Below are 18,635 nucleotides of genomic sequence, written 5' to 3'. Positions count from 1 at the left end.
CCACGGAGGCATCAGCCCCACCGTGGGCGAAGCGGAGGCGGGGAAGGCCTGCTGCCGAGACACCGCCCAGGATACACCCGGCGGCCCAGTCTGAGGCTGCCACGGAGTTCAGCACACCCGGCTCCGACCCAGAGTCCCGAGAACCCCGGTCTCTGAGGCAGCAGGAGGACCTGGAGCCCAGCACGCCAGAGCACAGATGTGAGGACGCTGGGGCTGGTGCACGGGAGTGTGTGGGGAGGGGGTGCTGAGGTACACACGGATGAGTCCCCGAAAGATGCTGCTGGGCCTGCAGCAAGCGCTGGCCTCACACCCCCACCCCCATCTTGCACACTTCAGTCCCAAAAGACATCCGACCCTGGGTATTCTTTGGGAATCTCTTGGAAGCTTTCTGTCCCGGGATACGCACATGCCAAGGCTGGCCTGTGGGCAAACTTTGCTTCTCCCCCAGCTCTAGCACTGGCCTCCAACTGGAACCAGGCTCTACTTCCCAGACCTGTCCCTACAGAGGTGGTGGCTCCAGGTGCAGGACCCAGGGATCCACCGAGGCCAGATGGAGAACCGAGACTTGCCCTCGCAGAGACACCAGGCCAGCTGGGTACTGGCCAGCACACCGGGCAGATCGGATCTCCGTGCCTGCAGGGCCCCCAGCCCCAGGCACTGATGTCCCACCCCCTCAGCCAGAACCTCCACCTCCACGTGCACCTGTACCTGCTCGGGCTTTGGCAGGAGAACCCGAGGCAGAGGAGGAGTCACCGCCTCGGCAGGGAGAGCCTGCCCTGGCTCCCGCGCAACACCCAGACGCCGACGATGACTCACTCGCCCCTGCAGGAAGAACGAGCCCCCGCTCTGGGCAGAGACCCAGAGCCCTTGCCGGAAACACCACGTCCAGGGGAGCGGTCGGCTCTGCAGCCTCCATCCCTGTCTGCTCACCGTGGACGCCGGCAACTCGGTCTGCCCCCAGGGGACATGGAGTTCCTTTCCCCTGAACTGCTTTGCATTTGGTTTGTTTCCACCTTTCTGGTGATGTTTTATTTTGTGTATGGTTTCCTGTATTTCTCTTGGTTAAGTTGGGATTAGTAAACTTTTTCATCATTGTTGCAATTTGGGAACACTGTTGTGTAACTCTGGTGATACTGTGTTACCATCCCACTTTGTAGTTTCAGACCCCTTCGATCTTTATGCCCCACCCCCCAACAAAGCCTGGATTCAAGGCAAGCACGCCCTGTTCATCCCTCCCCCCGATCCTGAACACAATTTCATCTTTTCTTTCTGCATTCCTTCCTATATTCTTGGTGTCCCCAATCAATGACTCTCAGTGAAATGACTGAAGGAGTTTTTTTCGGACTCTCCACCTACTGTAAGACTCCATTGGAGAGTTCTCATTTGTATGTCATTTGAACTAGCCTTTGATAGCTGAAAGGACGGTGTACGTCCTTTCAAGATATCATGTGCCAAACGAAGCCCTTTTGGCAAATGCCATCATTATCTCCAGGCAGGCATTGCTGTTTGAAGGGTGACATCTCAGCCAGAAGGCAGAGGCTGAGCTCCTCTTGTTGCACCAGCTCCCAAAAGAAGCCAAGAAAGGGAGCTGGAACAACAAACCACCCCAACGCCCAGGAAAGCGTTCTTCACGACAGAAGGCTAGAAAATGACCCAACAACCTTGTGGCCCAGAACCCCTCTAAAAAATCACTGTTCCATAAAAAAGAGAAACACATGGGAAGTTCCAAGGAGAGGCAATGCCCATGGCCAGTGTACTTTAGAGACGGCCTGACCGCTCCGGGGAAGACACGCACCGACGGAACCCCTTGGGAAACAGCAGTGATAGTCCTCACCGTCGTAAGGGTTTCCTCTGGGGACAACCTGCCCTGGGCACCACATGAGGGAGCAGACCGGCTTCTCTTCCTCTGCCCCCACACCATTCACTCATGAAGGCAGCTCAGGTGTTCTCATGCCCTGCCTGCCTGCCTGCCTGCCTGGCTCATCCGTGAGCTGTGCCCACCTCCAGGGCAGGACTCCACCTTCTCCTCTCTGTGTACCGTGAATCTGCACACAGTGGGCTTTCAGAACCTTAGGAGACTTGAGCCATTCCCACTGGAGCCAGAACCCTCCCCAGGAAGGAAAACAGCAGTGGAGTCATTTTGGCCCCAGCACTGGTTCCCAAACCCTGGCGGCTCCTACAGCCTCTACGGTGTGAAGAGGGAGGTCCCTTTTGACAGAGCTTTCCGGCTGTCAGATCTAAGCTGTTGTTTCCCTGTCAGCTGTGTCTCTTCCGTTGCAGCCAGGTGGGCCACGCTGCTCCAAAGGAGCTCACAAGCTGAGTTGCAAGGGAGGTATTGAGAGGACAGGGATGGCTACAACGTGCTGCAAACTGAGTGAGGGTCCCCACAATCCTCAGCAAAGGTCTGTGGTGTGCAAGTGGGGAGTAGAGGGCCCCCAAGTTCCAAAGGAAGGGAGGTACTCGGGAGCTAAAGCCCTTGGCTGCTGTGGTAGCAGCTGCACATGGCAGCTCGTCCACAGTGCACTTCGAATGAGGTCATATGAGCGGGACTCTGGAAATGGCTCCGAAATCCAGAGAAAGGGGTCAGGGTATGTGGGAATCCGGCGGGGGTGGGGGGTGGATGAAGGAAGGTGTCCTTCCTCTCTCCAGTGCAATTTGGTTTGGTGAGTCTCAAAGCTACCAGATGGCACTTCCCAAGTCAGGCCCCCGCAGGAATCAGGGTGGGCTGCGTGCCTCGGCCCCTGCCACAGGGACAAGCCACACCACTGGCCTCCCTGAGCTCAAATGGCCGGATCTGGGGGTTCTGTCTGGGTGCACACCTCCTTGCTGTGGCCAAGTTCCCCCCTTCTCTGAGCACCAGCTTCATCCTCTCGAAGGAGGACATCGATTGCTACCTTGGCACGTTACTCTCTTCATCCTGTGAAGACTCATTAGGCTTATCCTACAATTACTAGCTGGCCCGAAGAGATATCTCCTGAATCCAGATTAAGCTGGAGTCTCCCAGGCTCATCTGGCATGTCTTCCCTGAAGTCTGCCAAAACCCACACCCTTGCATTTCCAGGGACTCCCCTTAGCCAGCTGGGCAGAAAACCCAGCATGCTTCAAACAAGCTGACAGACAAGCGGGAGAGGACTCACGGGCAGACGGCCTCCCTCAGGTCTCGGGTGGAGCTCTGGGACCACAGCAGCAACGGGCCATCCCAGCCCCTGGGCTCAGCAGCGCCCTCATTCTCAGGCCGGCGGCTCTGCCCTGAGGGGAGCAGGAAGGTCACCAACTGCCGCAGGCGGACCTCAAGCCCCTCCCACTGCTGGAGCCTGACCTCCCCCGGCCCCACCCCTTCCCCTACCCCAGCAGGACGAGAGCTCGTCTTCCCCTGGCTTCCAACGTGAGGCCCGGCCCTGGGCCCCGATTGGGCACTGCCCCAGTCCGGAGCCAATCACAGTGGCCAGGGAGGTGGAACGCACCGATTGGCCAGGGCCAGGTCATGTGACCATGCTCCCCAGGAAACTCAGATATTACCAAGATTCCCTAACAAAACAATGAACAAAATTATCCAGTAAACGCAAACCGTACTTTTTAATGAGGCCAATGTCACAGAAAAAAAAAAAAAAGCTTCACAATGAACTGCTCAAGGAAGCTACTAAATAAACTTTCAGAAAAGTTAAGTCGTTTTTTTTTTTTTTTTTTTTTAATAGGGTGACGGAGAGCTATACCTTTCCCATCTATGTGAATTTAGGTTTAAACTAGATTTCCCTTGGCTATTATATAAGACAAAAAACCCCACATCACCCCCTTTCACTCCCCCCACCCCCAAAAAGTGTTTTAGTCTATTGAGTTTTTGTGTCCTCAGTTGTGTCTGATTCACGGCAACTCACGAACTCTACACAGCCAGGCTCTTCCGTCCATGGAATTCAGGGCAATTTTTTTCTGTCACAATAAATGCCCACCCTGGGTGATCCAAAGGCAAGGGCTCAGAGGCTCCTGAGAGAATAACTCCTTTCAGCTGAGCACAGAGCTGGCTCCTCACTGGGATGCCTGTGGCCTGGGGCTCCCAGAGGGAACAGCAGCACTCGCCCCACCGTGTGGTCACTGCTGCAAGTGCAGGCTGCTCCTCACTCCCCCTTGACAGTGTCCCTGAGGGCAGAACAGTGTGAATCTACTCAAGGTGGAAATGCAAACTCCGATGCAACCAAACTTCCCACAAGGTCTCCAAAACCACTCAGGAACAGGGAATTGGAAACTGCAGGGCATGACATGAATGGAGATGGAGACTTGACACCTTACACCGAGTTCACTTCCAGTTATCCCTAGACAAAGTTTCCATGAAAACTTGTCACAAATCTAGAAGAACAATGAGCAGAAACCGGACACGTGCTTTGAGTCTTCACACACAAAACTAAAAGGCAGTCCACAAAACAACCCAGAGAATACAGTGGACTTTGCAAAATCAAAGATATCTACCGTGGGAAAGACCTCATTACAAAAGCAAAAGACAGGTCATACATCGCGAGACGAATGAGTGGAAACACAAAGCTTCTCAAGGACGTGTCTCCAAACAGACAAAGAACACCAACACAACAAGCCTGTGAAAACTAGGGAAAGGTCTGAAGGGACGCCAGACTGAGGAAGACACACACAGAGTATCCCGGATGATGTCCAGCACTGAGGGCCTGAAGAAACAACAGTCTAGTTGCACTCCCTCAGGCCTGTGTGACCCTGGATGAGGCCTCTGTTTCCCGGTGGCTCTGAGAGATGGACAGGGAGGAAGGGGAAGAGAAATCACTTGCACTTCTAATACTCACCGCAAAGTCTTCCAATGAGAAGGGAATTATCACCCCCACTGACAATGCCATTCACTGAAGTGATACCCACGAGTCCATCTAACCCAGAAGGGAAGGAAGGACCTGTTCTCACAAAACGGCGAGAGATGGAAGAAAGAAGATCAAGCCCACACCAATCACTGGAAAGAGAAGCTGTGCTCAGGGCTTGAAAGAATTCCTATTGGGAAAATGATGTCACAGCCCCACAAGGCAATCCACAGCTTCGATGCTATTCCTCCCAAAATGCCAATGCATGTTCGCACCGAACAAAGAATTGCAAAAGGGGTTACGGAAACAGAAAAGAGCCTAAATTGTCAATACAATCCGACGAAAAAGCCCCGATACGGACGTCCAAGGTTGTGTGAAAGGAAATTAGACGACCAAACTAGGATCCTCAGGAGAGTATCGGAGAAGGCGATGGCGACCCACTCCAGTACTCTTGCCTGGAAAATGCCCTGGACGGAGGAGCCTGGTAGGCTGCAGGCCATGGGGTCGCGCAGAGTCAGACACGACTGAAGTGACTTAGCCGCAGCGGCAGCAGCAGGACAGTATGCTATTGGGAATACAACAACACACACAGATCCAGATCGATGGAATAAAGTTGAGGGTCCAGAAACAAACCCCGGCATCCAAGGTCAACTCATCTCTGACACAGAAGGGGAGAATATCCAAATGGGAACAAGAAAGCCTCTTCAATCAATGTCCATGGGAAAACCAGACAGCTACATCTGAAGAACGCTATTGGTTTTGATCTCACACCACCTCAATATCGGGGAAAAACCTCACCCTAAAGACTGATGTCATGAGATAGCTAGAAAGAAGCGTAGGTCAAAGGCTCCTTAACATCAGAGTCTCCTTGCCATTTGCTGGGCGGAGGTAGAAATGGGTCTCTTCAAGTAAGGGAAAGAGGGAAACCAAGTACACCAATGGGTTTCCATCCAATGGAACCTCTTCACAACAGAGAAGCTAAGCATTCACAAATGCAAAAGATAGGAAACGGAACATGAGAGACTCCTTGCAAGTGGTGTATCTGAGAAGGGGTTCATATGGAAAGAGACGAAGAATGCACAGCACTCAGATTCCAAGAAACACCACCACCACCCTTGACCCTTCCCCCATGACCAACTCCGACCTAAAGCCTTTCTCTCCCTCTAACCTATCCCTAAAACATAACCCTCATCTAATCATATACATGTGCATTCCTAGCATCCATCCATCCACACACGAGAGAGAAAGAGGAAGACACAGACTGAATCGAGAAAGGAAAAGAGAGGGACACAGCCAGAGAGAGACACGGAACCAAAGAGAGGAAAGGAGTCGATGGTCCAGACTTTTCATCAATCTGTCTCGAAGGTAGAAGCAATGACAGCGCCCATCCACCCCAGAAGGGGGAAACGGACGGAAGGTTTGGAGAGGAAAAGACAAGAACGCAGGGAGCCATTAGAAGCTCAGCCACCCGCAGAAGCCGAGCTGGGACACTTGAACAGAATCTCAATGGAAACAGAGGACCAGAAAGTTGGCTACTCTTTTCTATCAGAGAGGGAGACCTTCGAGTCTTCCTTTCGGTCCTCCAACTTGCATGCGGGGTCTCCAAACAGTCAGGAGGGGGAGTGCCTTTTCCTGGGTACCACGGCGCATCCAGGCCTCGTTCTGCCCCATTCTGTGCTGTGTCAGCCCTGGATGGAGTCTTTCTTTCTGAAGTCTCAGCGCACAAGCTCCACGTGATATCAGCCCCAGGTGGAAAGGCATGGAGCTGCTCGTAGGCCGACAGACCTAGGAAACAGATGGGAGAATGACCCCCACTCTGCAGATGGAGAGACCGGGGAAACCCTGAGGGGCATATGCTTGTCCAGGGCCACACCACTTATGAGAAGAAGGAGCCTGGTCTGAGAGCAGCGGGGTCCTCGGAGCTCAGGCCCTGGCTGCACCCAGGCCTCCCCAGGGCTGTGGGCTGGGCTGTGTGGCTGTCACTGTGCCTGCACATGGCCTAAGGGGGGTGGTCGAGCAGTCAGAAACCCAGAGATTCCCTTGCGAAGTTTTGGGGAAGGGACCTCAGCACGAACCCCAGGAAATGATGTCACCTGCCGGCAACAGAACCCAACAGAACCCGCAACCCGGGTATCCAGTCCTCCAGAGCGGAGAGGAGCCCCCAGCCAGATCACTTGCTGCCAGGATGTTCTGCTGTTTGCCCCTGCCCAGAGGCCGGGGCCTCAGGAGAGCTCACAGGCAGTGTGCGTGGGCACCCTGTCGACGTTGGCTCAGGGCACCCCCGAGAGGCCTCTGGCCCTTTGCCCGGAGAAACAGAAAGGTAACACGGGGAGCCCCAGGCGGGGCCGGGCCACCTCTCCCATGCCACCCGGAAACACCGGGTCCTTTGCCTGTGTGTGTGGATGCGGGTTTCTCGGGGTGTGTCTCCCTCAAGGAAGCCCAGGCGGATGTGGGGTCAGAAGCCTGCGGACAAGTTGTGTCCACACCCCAGGGGAGAGCAGGCTGGGTGGGATGGGGAGAGTGCGGGCAGCGCCGGCCGCCCAGGCTGACCTCACACCCTCAGGTGGGTCTCTTTCCTCCCGGGTGGGGATCTGAGCAGACACACGTCTCTGACCCTTCTGGGAAGAGAAGTTCGAGCAGGCAGAAGCAGCGGCTCCACTGGCCAGGCCCAGCTCGGAAAACTCCCAGCACGGCTGGCTGACGGTCACTGTCGTTGCAGAGCTTCCCACGTGATGAGGCCGAGGACGGGGACACCCCGTCCACCTCCCGGAGGGAGGGGTCGGAGCACCACCCCCCCGCCCGTGAGGCCCAGTGCAGGCTCCAGGTGAGCGTGCCCACGGAGGCATCAGCCCCACCGGGGGCGAAGCAGAGGCGGGGAAGGCCTGCTGCCGAGACACCGCCCAGGATACACCCGGCGGCCCAGTCTGAGGCGGCCACGGAGCTCAGCACACCCGGCTCCGACCCAGAGTCCCGAGAACCCCGGCCTCTGAGGCAGCAGGAGGACCTGGAGCCCAGCACGCCAGAGCACAGAGGTGAGGACGCTGGGGCTGGTGCACGGGAGTGTGTGGGGAGGGGGTGCTGAGCTACACACGGACGAGTCCCCGAAAGATGCTGCTGGGCCTGCAGCAAGCGCTGGCCTCACACCCCCACCCCCATCTTGCACACTTCAGTCCCAAAAGACATCCGACCCTGGGTATTCTTTGGGAATCTCTTGGAAGCTTTCTGTCCCGGGATACGCACATGCCAAGGCTGGCCTGTGGGAAAACTTTGCTTCTCCCCCAGCTCTAGCACTGGCCTCCAACTGGAACCAGGCTCTACTTCCCAGACCTGTCCCTACAGAGGTGGTGGCTCCAGGTGCAGGACCCAGGGATCCACCGAGGCCAGATGGAGAACCGAGACTTGCCCTCGCAGAGACACCAGGCCAGCTGGGTACTGGCCAGCACACCGGGCAGATCGGATCTCCGTGCCTGCAGGGCCCCCAGCCCCAGGCACTGATGTCCCACCCCCTCAGCCAGAACCTCCACCTCCACGTGCACCTGTACCTGCTCGGGCTTTGGCAGGAGAACCCGAGGCAGAGGAGGAGTCACCGCCTCGGCAGGGAGAGCCTGCCCTGGCTCCCGCGCAACACCCAGACGCCGACGATGACTCACTCGCCCCTGCAGGAAGAACGAGCCCCCGCTCTGGGCAGAGACCCAGAGCCCTTGCCGGAAACACCACGTCCAGGGGAGCGGTCGGCTCTGCAGCCTCCATCCCTGTCTGCTCACCGTGGACGCCGGCAACTCGGTCTGCCCCCAGGGGACATGGAGTTCCTTTCCCCTGAACTGCTTTGCATTTGGTTTGTTTCCACCTTTCTGGTGATGTTTTATTTTGCGTATGGTTTCCTGTATTTCTCTTGGTTAAGTTGGGATTAGTAAACTTTTTCATCATTGTTGCAATTTGGGAACACTGTTGTGTAACTCTGGTGATACTGTGTTACCATCCCACTTTGTAGTTTCAGACCCGTTCGATCTTTATGCCCCACCCCCCAACAAAGCCTGGATTCAAGGCAAGCACGCCCTGTTCATCCCTCCCCCCGATCCTGAACACAATTTCATCTTTTCTTTCTGCATTCCTTCCTATATTCTTGGTGTCCCCAATCAATGACTCTCAGTGAAATGACTGAAGGAGTTTTTTTCGGACTCTCCACCTACTGTAAGACTCCATTGGAGAGTTCTCATTTGTATGTCATTTGAACTAGCCTTTGATAGCTGAAAGGACGGTGTACGTCCTTTCAAGATATCATGTGCCAAATGAAGCCCTTTTGGCAAATGCCATCATTATCTCCAGGCAGGCATTGCTGTTTGAAGGGTGACATCTCAGCCAGAAGGCAGAGGCTGAGCTCCTCTTGTTGCACCAGCTCCCAAAAGAAGCCAAGAAAGGGAGCTGGAACAACAAACCACCCCAACGCCCAGGAAAGCGTTCTTCACGACAGAAGGCTAGAAAATGACCCAACAACCTTGTGGCCCAGAACCCCTCTAAAAAATCACTGTTCCATAAAAAAGAGAAACACATGGGAAGTTCCAAGGAGAGGCAATGCCCATGGCCAGTGTACTTTAGAGACGGCCTGACCGCTCCGGGGAAGACACGCACCGACGGAACCCCTTGGGAAACAGCAGTGATAGTCCTCACCGTCGTAAGGGTTTCCTCTGGGGACAACCTGCCCTGGGCACCACATGAGGGAGCAGACCGGCTTCTCTTCCTCTGCCCCCACACCATTCACTCATGAAGGCAGCTCAGGTGTTCTCATGCCCTGCCTGCCTGCCTGCCTGCCTGGCTCATCCGTGAGCTGTGCCCACCTCCAGGGCAGGACTCCACCTTCTCCTCTCTGTGTACCGTGAATCTGCACACAGTGGGCTTTCAGAACCTTAGGAGACTTGAGCCATTCCCACTGGAGCCAGAACCCTCCCCAGGAAGGAAAACAGCTGTGGAGTCATTTTGGCCCCAGCACTGGTTCCCAAACCCTGGCGGCTCCTACAGCCTCTACGGTGTGAAGAGGGAGGTCCCTTTTGACAGAGCTTTCCGGCTGTCAGATCTAAGCTGTTGTTTCCCTGTCAGCTGTGTCTCTTCCGTTGCAGCCAGGTGGGCCACGCTGCTCCAAAGGAGCTCACAAGCTGAGTTGCAAGGGAGGTATTGAGAGGACAGGGATGGCTACAACGTGCTGCAAACTGAGTGAGGGTCCCCACAATCCTCAGCAAAGGTCTGTGGTGTGCAAGTGGGGAGTAGAGGGCCCCCAAGTTCCAAAGGAAGGGAGGTACTCGGGAGCTAAAGCCCTTGGCTGCTGTGGTAGCAGCTGCACATGGCAGCTCGTCCACAGTGCACTTCGAATGAGGTCATATGAGCGGGACTCTGGAAATGGCTCCGAAATCCAGAGAAAGGGGTCAGGGTATGTGGGAATCCGGCGGGGGTGGGGGGTGGATGAAGGAAGGTGTCCTTCCTCTCTCCAGTGCAATTTGGTTTGGTGAGTCTCAAAGCTACCAGATGGCACTTCCCAAGTCAGGCCCCCGCAGGAATCAGGGTGGGCTGCGTGCCTCGGCCCCTGCCACAGGGACAAGCCACACCACTGGCCTCCCTGAGCTCAAATGGCCGGACCTGGGGGTTCTGTCTGGGTGCACACCTCCTTGCTGTGGCCAAGTTCCCCCCTTCTCTGAGCACCAGCTTCATCCTCTCGAAGGAGGACATCGATTGCTACCTTGGCACGTTACTCTCTTCATCCTGTGAAGACTCATTAGGCTTATCCTACAATTACTAGCTGGCCCGAAGAGATATCTCCTGAATCCAGATTAAGCTGGAGTCTCCCAGGCTCATCTGGCATGTCTTCCCTGAAGTCTGCCAAAACCCACACCCTTGCATTTCCAGGGACTCCCCTTAGCCAGCTGGGCAGAAAACCCAGCATGCTTCAAACAAGCTGACAGACAAGCGGGAGAGGACTCACGGGCAGACGGCCTCCCTCAGGTCTCGGGTGGAGCTCTGGGACCACAGCAGCAACGGGCCATCCCAGCCCCTGGGCTCAGCAGCGCCCTCATTCTCAGGCCGGCGGCTCTGCCCTGAGGGGAGCAGGAAGGTCACCAACTGCCGCAGGCGGACCTCAAGCCCCTCCCACTGCTGGAGCCTGACCTCCCCCGGCCCCACCCCTTCCCCTACCCCAGCAGGACGAGAGCTCGTCTTCCCCTGGCTTCCAACGTGAGGCCCGGCCCTGGGCCCCGATTGGGCACTGCCCCAGTCCGGAGCCAATCACAGTGGCCAGGGAGGTGGAACGCACCGATTGGCCAGGGCCAGGTCATGTGACCATGCTCCCCAGGAAACTCAAATATTACCAAGATTCCCTAACAAACCAATGAACAAAATTATCCAGTAAACGCAAACCGTACTTTTTAATGAGGCCAATGTCACAGAAAAAAAAAAAAATGCTTCACAATGAACTGCTCAAGGAAGCTACTAAATAAACTTTCAGAAAAGTTAAGTCGTTTTTTTTTTTTTTTTTTTAATAGGGTGACGGAGAGCTATACCTTTCCCATCTATGTGAATTTAGGTTTAAACTAGATTTCCCTTGGCTATTATATAAGACAAAAAACCCCACATCACCCCCTTTCACTCCCCCCACCCCCAAAAAGTGTTTTAGTCTATTGAGTTTTTGTGTCCTCAGTTGTGTCTGATTCACGGCAACTCACGAACTCTACACAGCCAGGCTCTTCCGTCCATGGAATTCAGGGCAATTTTTTTCTGTCACAATAAATGCCCACCCTGGGTGATCCAAAGGCAAGGGCTCAGAGGCTCCTGAGAGAATAACTCCTTTCAGCTGAGCACAGAGCTGGCTCCTCACTGGGATGCCTGTGGCCTGGGGCTCCCAGAGGGAACAGCAGCACTCGCCCCACCGTGTGGTCACTGCTGCAAGTGCAGGCTGCTCCTCACTCCCCCTTGACAGTGTCCCTGAGGGCAGAACAGTGTGAATCTACTCAAGGTGGAAATGCAAACTCCGATGCAACCAAACTTCCCACAAGGTCTCCAAAACCACTCAGGAACAGGGAATTGGAAACTGCAGGGCATGACATGAATGGAGATGGAGACTTGACACCTTACACCGAGTTCACTTCCAGTTATCCCTAGACAAAGTTTCCATGAAAACTTGTCACAAATCTAGAAGAACAATGAGCAGAAACCGGACACGTGCTTTGAGTCTTCACACACAAAACTAAAAGGCAGTCCACAAAACAACCCAGAGAATACAGTGGACTTTGCAAAATCAAAGATATCTACCGTGGGAAAGACCTCATTACAAAAGCAAAAGACAGGTCATACATCGCGAGACGAATGAGTGGAAACACAAAGCTTCTCAAGGACGTGTCTCCAAACAGACAAAGAACACCAACACAACAAGCCTGTGAAAACTAGGGAAAGGTCTGAAGGGACGCCAGACTGAGGAAGACACACACAGAGTATCCCGGATGATGTCCAGCACTGAGGGCCTGAAGAAACAACAGTCTAGTTGCACTCCCTCAGGCCTGTGTGACCCTGGATGAGGCCTCTGTTTCCCGGTGGCTCTGAGAGATGGACAGGGAGGAAGGGGAAGAGAAATCACTTGCACTTCTAATACTCACCGCAAAGTCTTCCAATGAGAAGGGAATTATCACCCCCACTGACAATGCCATTCACTGAAGTGATACCCACGAGTCCATCTAACCCAGAAGGGAAGGAAGGACCTGTTCTCACAAAACGGCGAGAGATGGAAGAAAGAAGATCAAGCCCACACCAATCACTGGAAAGAGAAGCTGTGCTCAGGGCTTGAAAGAATTCCTATTGGGAAAATGATGTCACAGCCCCACAAGGCAATCCACAGCTTCGATGCTATTCCTCCCAAAATGCCAATGCATGTTCGCACCGAACAAAGAATTGCAAAAGGGGTTACGGAAACAGAAAAGAGCCTAAATTGTCAATACAATCCGACGAAAAAGCCCCGATACGGACGTCCAAGGTTGTGTGAAAGGAAATTAGACGACCAAACTAGGATCCTCAGGAGAGTATCGGAGAAGGCGATGGCGACCCACTCCAGTACTCTTGCCTGGAAAATGCCCTGGACGGAGGAGCCTGGTAGGCTGCAGGCCATGGGGTCGCGCAGAGTCAGACACGACTGAAGTGACTTAGCCGCAGCGGCAGCAGCAGGACAGTATGCTATTGGGAATACAACAACACACACAGATCCAGATCGATGGAATAAAGTTGAGGGTCCAGAAACAAACCCCGGCATCCAAGGTCAACTCATCTCTGACACAGAAGGGGAGAATATCCAAATGGGAACAAGAAAGCCTCTTCAATCAATGTCCATGGGAAAACCAGACAGCTACATCTGAAGAACGCTATTGGTTTTGATCTCACACCACCTCAATATCGGGGAAAAACCTCACCCTAAAGACTGATGTCATGAGATAGCTAGAAAGAAGCGTAGGTCAAAGGCTCCTTAACATCAGAGTCTCCTTGCCATTTGCTGGGCGGAGGTAGAAATGGGTCTCTTCAAGTAAGGGAAAGAGGGAAACCAAGTACACCAATGGGTTTCCATCCAATGGAACCTCTTCACAACAGAGAAGCTAAGCATTCACAAATGCAAAAGATAGGAAACGGAACATGAGAGACTCCTTGCAAGTGGTGTATCTGAGAAGGGGTTCATATGGAAAGAGACGAAGAATGCACAGCACTCAGATTCCAAGAAACACCACCACCACCCTTGACCCTTCCCCCATGACCAACTCCGACCTAAAGCCTTTCTCTCCCTCTAACCTATCCCTAAAACATAACCCTCATCTAATCATATACATGTGCATTCCTAGCATCCATCCATCCACACACGAGAGAGAAAGAGGAAGACACAGACTGAATCGAGAAAGGAAAAGAGAGGGACACAGCCAGAGAGAGACACGGAACCAAAGAGAGGAAAGGAGTCGATGGTCCAGACTTTTCATCAATCTGTCTCGAAGGTAGAAGCAATGACAGCGCCCATCCACCCCAGAAGGGGGAAACGGACGGAAGGTTTGGAGAGGAAAAGACAAGAACGCAGGGAGCCATTAGAAGCTCAGCCACCCGCAGAAGCCGAGCTGGGACACTTGAACAGAATCTCAATGGAAACAGAGGACCAGAAAGTTGGCTACTCTTTTCTATCAGAGAGGGAGACCTTCGAGTCTTCCTTTCGGTCCTCCAACTTGCATGCGGGGTCTCCAAACAGTCAGGAGGGGGAGTGCCTTTTCCTGGGTACCACGGCGCATCCAGGCCTCGTTCTGCCCCATTCTGTGCTGTGTCAGCCCTGGATGGAGTCTTTCTTTCTGAAGTCTCAGCGCACAAGCTCCACGTGATATCAGCCCCAGGTGGAAAGGCATGGAGCTGCTCGTAGGCCGACAGACCTAGGAAACAGATGGGAGAATGACCCCCACTCTGCAGATGGAGAGACCGGGGAAACCCTGAGGGGCATATGCTTGTCCAGGGCCACACCACTTATGAGAAGAAGGAGCCTGGTCTGAGAGCAGCGGGGTCCTCGGAGCTCAGGCCCTGGCTGCACCCAGGCCTCCCCAGGGCTGTGGGCTGGGCTGTGTGGCTGTCACTGTGCCTGCACATGGCCTAAGGGGGGTGGTCGAGCAGTCAGAAACCCAGAGATTCCCTTGCGAAGTTTTGGGGAAGGGACCTCAGCACGAACCCCAGGAAATGATGTCACCTGCCGGCAACAGAACCCAACAGAACCCGCAACCCGGGTATCCAGGCCTCCAGAGCGGAGAGGAGCCCCCAGCCAGATCACTTGCTGCCAGGATGTTCTGCTGTTTGCCCCTGCCCAGAGGCCGGGGCCTCAGGAGAGCTCACAGGCAGTGTGCGTGGGCACCCTGTCGACGTTGGCTCAGGGCACCCCCGAGAGGCCTCTGGCCCTTTGCCCGGAGAAACAGAAAGGTAACACGGGGAGCCCCAGGCGGGGCCAGGCCACCTCTCCCATGCCACCCGGAAACACCGGGTCCTTTGCCTGTGTGTGTGGATGCGGGTTTCTCGGGGTGTGTCTCCCTCAAGGAAGCCCAGGCGGATGTGGGGTCAGAAGCCTGCGGACAAGTTGTGTCCACACCCCAGGGGAGAGCAGGCTGGGTGGGATGGGGAGAGTGCGGGCAGCGCCGGCCGCCCAGGCTGACCTCACACCCTCAGGTGGGTCTCTTTCCTCCCGGGTGGGGATCTGAGCAGACACACGTCTCTGACCCTTCTGGGAAGAGAAGTTCGAGCAGGCAGAAGCAGCGGCTCCACTGGCCAGGCCCAGCTCGGAAAACTCCCAGCACGGCTGGCTGACGGTCACTGTCGTTGCAGAGCTTCCCACGTGATGAGGCCGAGGACGGGGACACCCCGTCCACCTCCCGGAGGGAGGGGTCGGAGCACCACCCCCCCGCCCGTGAGGCCCAGTGCAGGCTCCAGGTGAGCGTGCCCACGGAGGCATCAGCCCCACCGGGGGCGAAGCAGAGGCGGGGAAGGCCTGCTGCCGAGACACCGCCCAGGATACACCCGGCGGCCCAGTCTGAGGCTGCCACGGAGCTCAGCACACCCGGCTCCGACCCAGAGTCCCGAGAACCCCGGCCTCTGAGGCAGCAGGAGGACCTGGAGCCCAGCACGCCAGAGCACAGAGGTGAGGACGCTGGGGCTGGTGCACGGGAGTGTGTGGGGAGGGGGTGCTGAGCTACACACGGACGAGTCCCCGAAAGATGCTGCTGGGCCTGCAGCAAGCGCTGGCCTCACACCCCCACCCCCATCTTGCACACTTCAGTCCCAAAAGACATCCGACCCTGGGTATTCTTTGGGAATCTCTTGGAAGCTTTCTGTCCCGGGATACGCACATGCCAAGGCTGGCCTGTGGGCAAACTTTGCTTCTCCCCCAGCTCTAGCACTGGCCTCCAACTGGAACCAGGCTCTACTTCCCAGACCTGTCCCTACAGAGGTGGTGGCTCCAGGTGCAGGACCCAGGGATCCACCGAGGCCAGATGGAGAACCGAGACTTGCCCTCGCAGAGACACCAGGCCAGCTGGGTACTGGCCAGCACACCGGGCAGATCGGATCTCCGTGCCTGCAGGGCCCCCAGCCCCAGGCACTGATGTCCCACCCCCTCAGCCAGAACCTCCACCTCCACGTGCACCTGTACCTGCTCGGGCTTTGGCAGGAGAACCCGAGGCAGAGGAGGAGTCACCGCCTCGGCAGGGAGAGCCTGCCCTGGCTCCCGCGCAACACCCAGACGCCGACGATGACTCACTCGCCCCTGCAGGAAGAACGAGCCCCCGCTCTGGGCAGAGACCCAGAGCCCTTGCCGGAAACACCACGTCCAGGGGAGCGGTCGGCTCTGCAGCCTCCATCCCTGTCTGCTCACCGTGGACGCCGGCAACTCGGTCTGCCCCCAGGGGACATGGAGTTCCTTTCCCCTGAACTGCTTTGCATTTGGTTTGTTTCCACCTTTCTGGTGATGTTTTATTTTGCGTATGGTTTCCTGTATTTCTCTTGGTTAAGTTGGGATTAGTAAACTTTTTCATCATTGTTGCAATTTGGGAACACTGTTGTGTAACTCTGGTGATACTGTGTTACCATCCCACTTTGTAGTTTCAGACCCGTTCGATCTTTATGCCCCACCCCCCAACAAAGCCTGGATTCAAGGCAAGCACGCCCTGTTCATCCCTCCCCCCGATCCTGAACACAATTTCATCTTTTCTTTCTGCATTCCTTCCTATATTCTTGGTGTCCCCAATCAATGACTCTCAGTGAAATGACTGAAGGAGTTTTTTTCGGACTCTCCACCTACTGTAAGACTCCATTGGAGAGTTCTCATTTGTATGTCATTTGAACTAGCCTTTGATAGCTGAAAGGACGGTGTACGTCCTTTCAAGATATCATGTGCCAAACGAAGCCCTTTTGGCAAATGCCATCATTATCTCCAGGCAGGCATTGCTGTTTGAAGGGTGACATCTCAGCCAGAAGGCAGAGGCTGAGCTCCTCTTGTTGCACCAGCTCCCAAAAGAAGCCAAGAAAGGGAGCTGGAACAACAAACCACCCCAACGCCCAGGAAAGCGTTCTTCACGACAGAAGGCTAGAAAATGACCCAACAACCTTGTGGCCCAGAACCCCTCTAAAAAATCACTGTTCCATAAAAAAGAGAAACACATGGGAAGTTCCAAGGAGAGGCAATGCCCATGGCCAGTGTACTTTAGAGACGGCCTGACCGCTCCGGGGAAGACACGCACCGACGGAACCCCTTGGGAAACAGCAGTGATAGTCCTCACCGTCGTAAGGGTTTCCTCTGGGGACAACCTGCCCTGGGCACCACATGAGGGAGCAGACCGGCTTCTCTTCCTCTGCCCCCACACCATTCACTCATGAAGGCAGCTCAGGTGTTCTCATGCCCTGCCTGCCTGCCTGCCTGCCTGGCTCATCCGTGAGCTGTGCCCACCTCCAGGGCAGGACTCCACCTTCTCCTCTCTGTGTACCGTGAATCTGCACACAGTGGGCTTTCAGAACCTTAGGAGACTTGAGCCATTCCCACTGGAGCCAGAACCCTCCCCAGGAAGGAAAACAGCTGTGGAGTCATTTTGGCCCCAGCACTGGTTCCTAAACCCTGGCGGCTCCTACAGCCTCTACGGTGTGAAGAGGGAGGTCCCTTTTGACAGAGCTTTCCGGCTGTCAGATCTAAGCTGTTGTTTCCCTGTCAGCTGTGTCTCTTCCGTTGCAGCCAGGTGGGCCACGCTGCTCCAAAGGAGCTCACAAGCTGAGTTGCAAGGGAGGTATTGAGAGGACAGGGATGGCTACAACGTGCTGCAAACTGAGTGAGGGTCCCCACAATCCTCAGCAAAGGTCTGTGGTGTGCAAGTGGGGAGTAGAGGGCCCCCAAGTTCCAAAGGAAGGGAGGTACTCGGGAGCTAAAGCCCTTGGCTGCTGTGGTAGCAGCTGCAGATGGCAGCTCGTCCACAGTGCACTTCGAATGAGGTCATATGAGCGGGACTCTGGAAATGGCTCCGAAATCCAGAGAAAGGGGTCAGGGTATGTGGGAATCCGGCGGGGGTGGGGGGTGGATGAAGGAAGGTGTCCTTCCTCTCTCCAGTGCAATTTGGTTTGGTGAGTCTCAAAGCTACCAGATGGCACTTCCCAAGTCAGGCCCCCGCAGGAATCAGGGTGGGCTGCGTGCCTCGGCCCCTGCCACAGGGACAAGCCACACCAGTGGCCTCCCTGAGCTCAAATGGCCGGATCTGGGGGTTCTGTCTGGGTGCACACCTCCTTGCTGTGGCCAAGTTCCCCCCTTCTCTGAGCACCAGCTTCATCCTCTCGAAGGAGGACATCGATTGCTACCTTGGCACGTTACTCTCTTCATCCTGTGAAGACTCATTTGGCTTATCCTACAATTACTAGCTGGCCCGAAGAGATATCTCCTGAATCCAGATTAAGCTGGAGTCTCCCAGGCTCATCTGGCATGTCTTCCCTGAAGTCTGCCAAAACCCACACCCTTGCATTTCCAGGGACTCCCCTTAGCCAGCTGGGCAGAAAACCCAGCATGCTTCAAACAAGCTGACAGACAAGCGGGAGAGGACTCACGGGCAGACGGCCTCCCTCAGGTCTCGGGTGGAGCTCTGGGACCACAGCAGCAACGGGCCATCCCAGCCCCTGGGCTCAGCAGCGCCCTCATTCTCAGGCCGGCGGCTCTGCCCTGAGGGGAGCAGGAAGGTCACCAACTGCCGCAGGCGGACCTCAAGCCCCTCCCACTGCTGGAGCCTGACCTCCCCCGGCCCCACCCCTTCCCCTACCCCAGCA

At 55.5% G+C, this 18,635-nt stretch overlaps 1 protein-coding gene and 1 long non-coding RNA gene across 3 annotated transcripts in view; one reads left to right on the top strand and one right to left on the bottom strand.

Moving 5' to 3' along the window:
* The window catches only part of LOC145514126 (uncharacterized), a 196,427-nt gene that overhangs the window by 162,620 nt on the left and 15,172 nt on the right, over positions 1-18,635 (bottom strand). The gene's annotated exons all lie outside the window — the stretch shown is intronic.
* Positions 11,318-17,445, top strand: LOC145514090 (uncharacterized). Of its 2 annotated transcripts, none has more exons than XM_081511174.1 (3): positions 11,318-14,768; positions 15,168-15,480; positions 15,731-17,445. In XM_081511174.1, the coding sequence occupies exons 1-3, from the start codon at positions 14,532-14,534 to the stop codon at positions 16,357-16,359; spliced, it is 1,179 nt and encodes a 392-aa protein (XP_081367300.1). In that variant the 5' UTR covers positions 11,318-14,531; the 3' UTR covers positions 16,360-17,445. The 2 variants fall into 2 exon arrangements, with proteins under 2 accessions (XP_081367300.1, XP_081367301.1); XM_081511175.1 differs by having other exon boundaries at positions 15,788-16,380.

This window comes from Giraffa tippelskirchi, chromosome 7 (genome assembly GCF_054371585.1).
Source record: "Giraffa tippelskirchi isolate mGirTip1 chromosome 7, T2T-mGirTip1v1.2.pri, whole genome shotgun sequence".
In the NCBI taxonomy this organism is placed as follows: domain Eukaryota; kingdom Metazoa; phylum Chordata; class Mammalia; order Artiodactyla; family Giraffidae; genus Giraffa; species Giraffa tippelskirchi.
The sequence above is the reverse complement of the archived record's forward strand: the minus strand, read 5'-3'. Positions and strand labels throughout refer to the sequence as shown.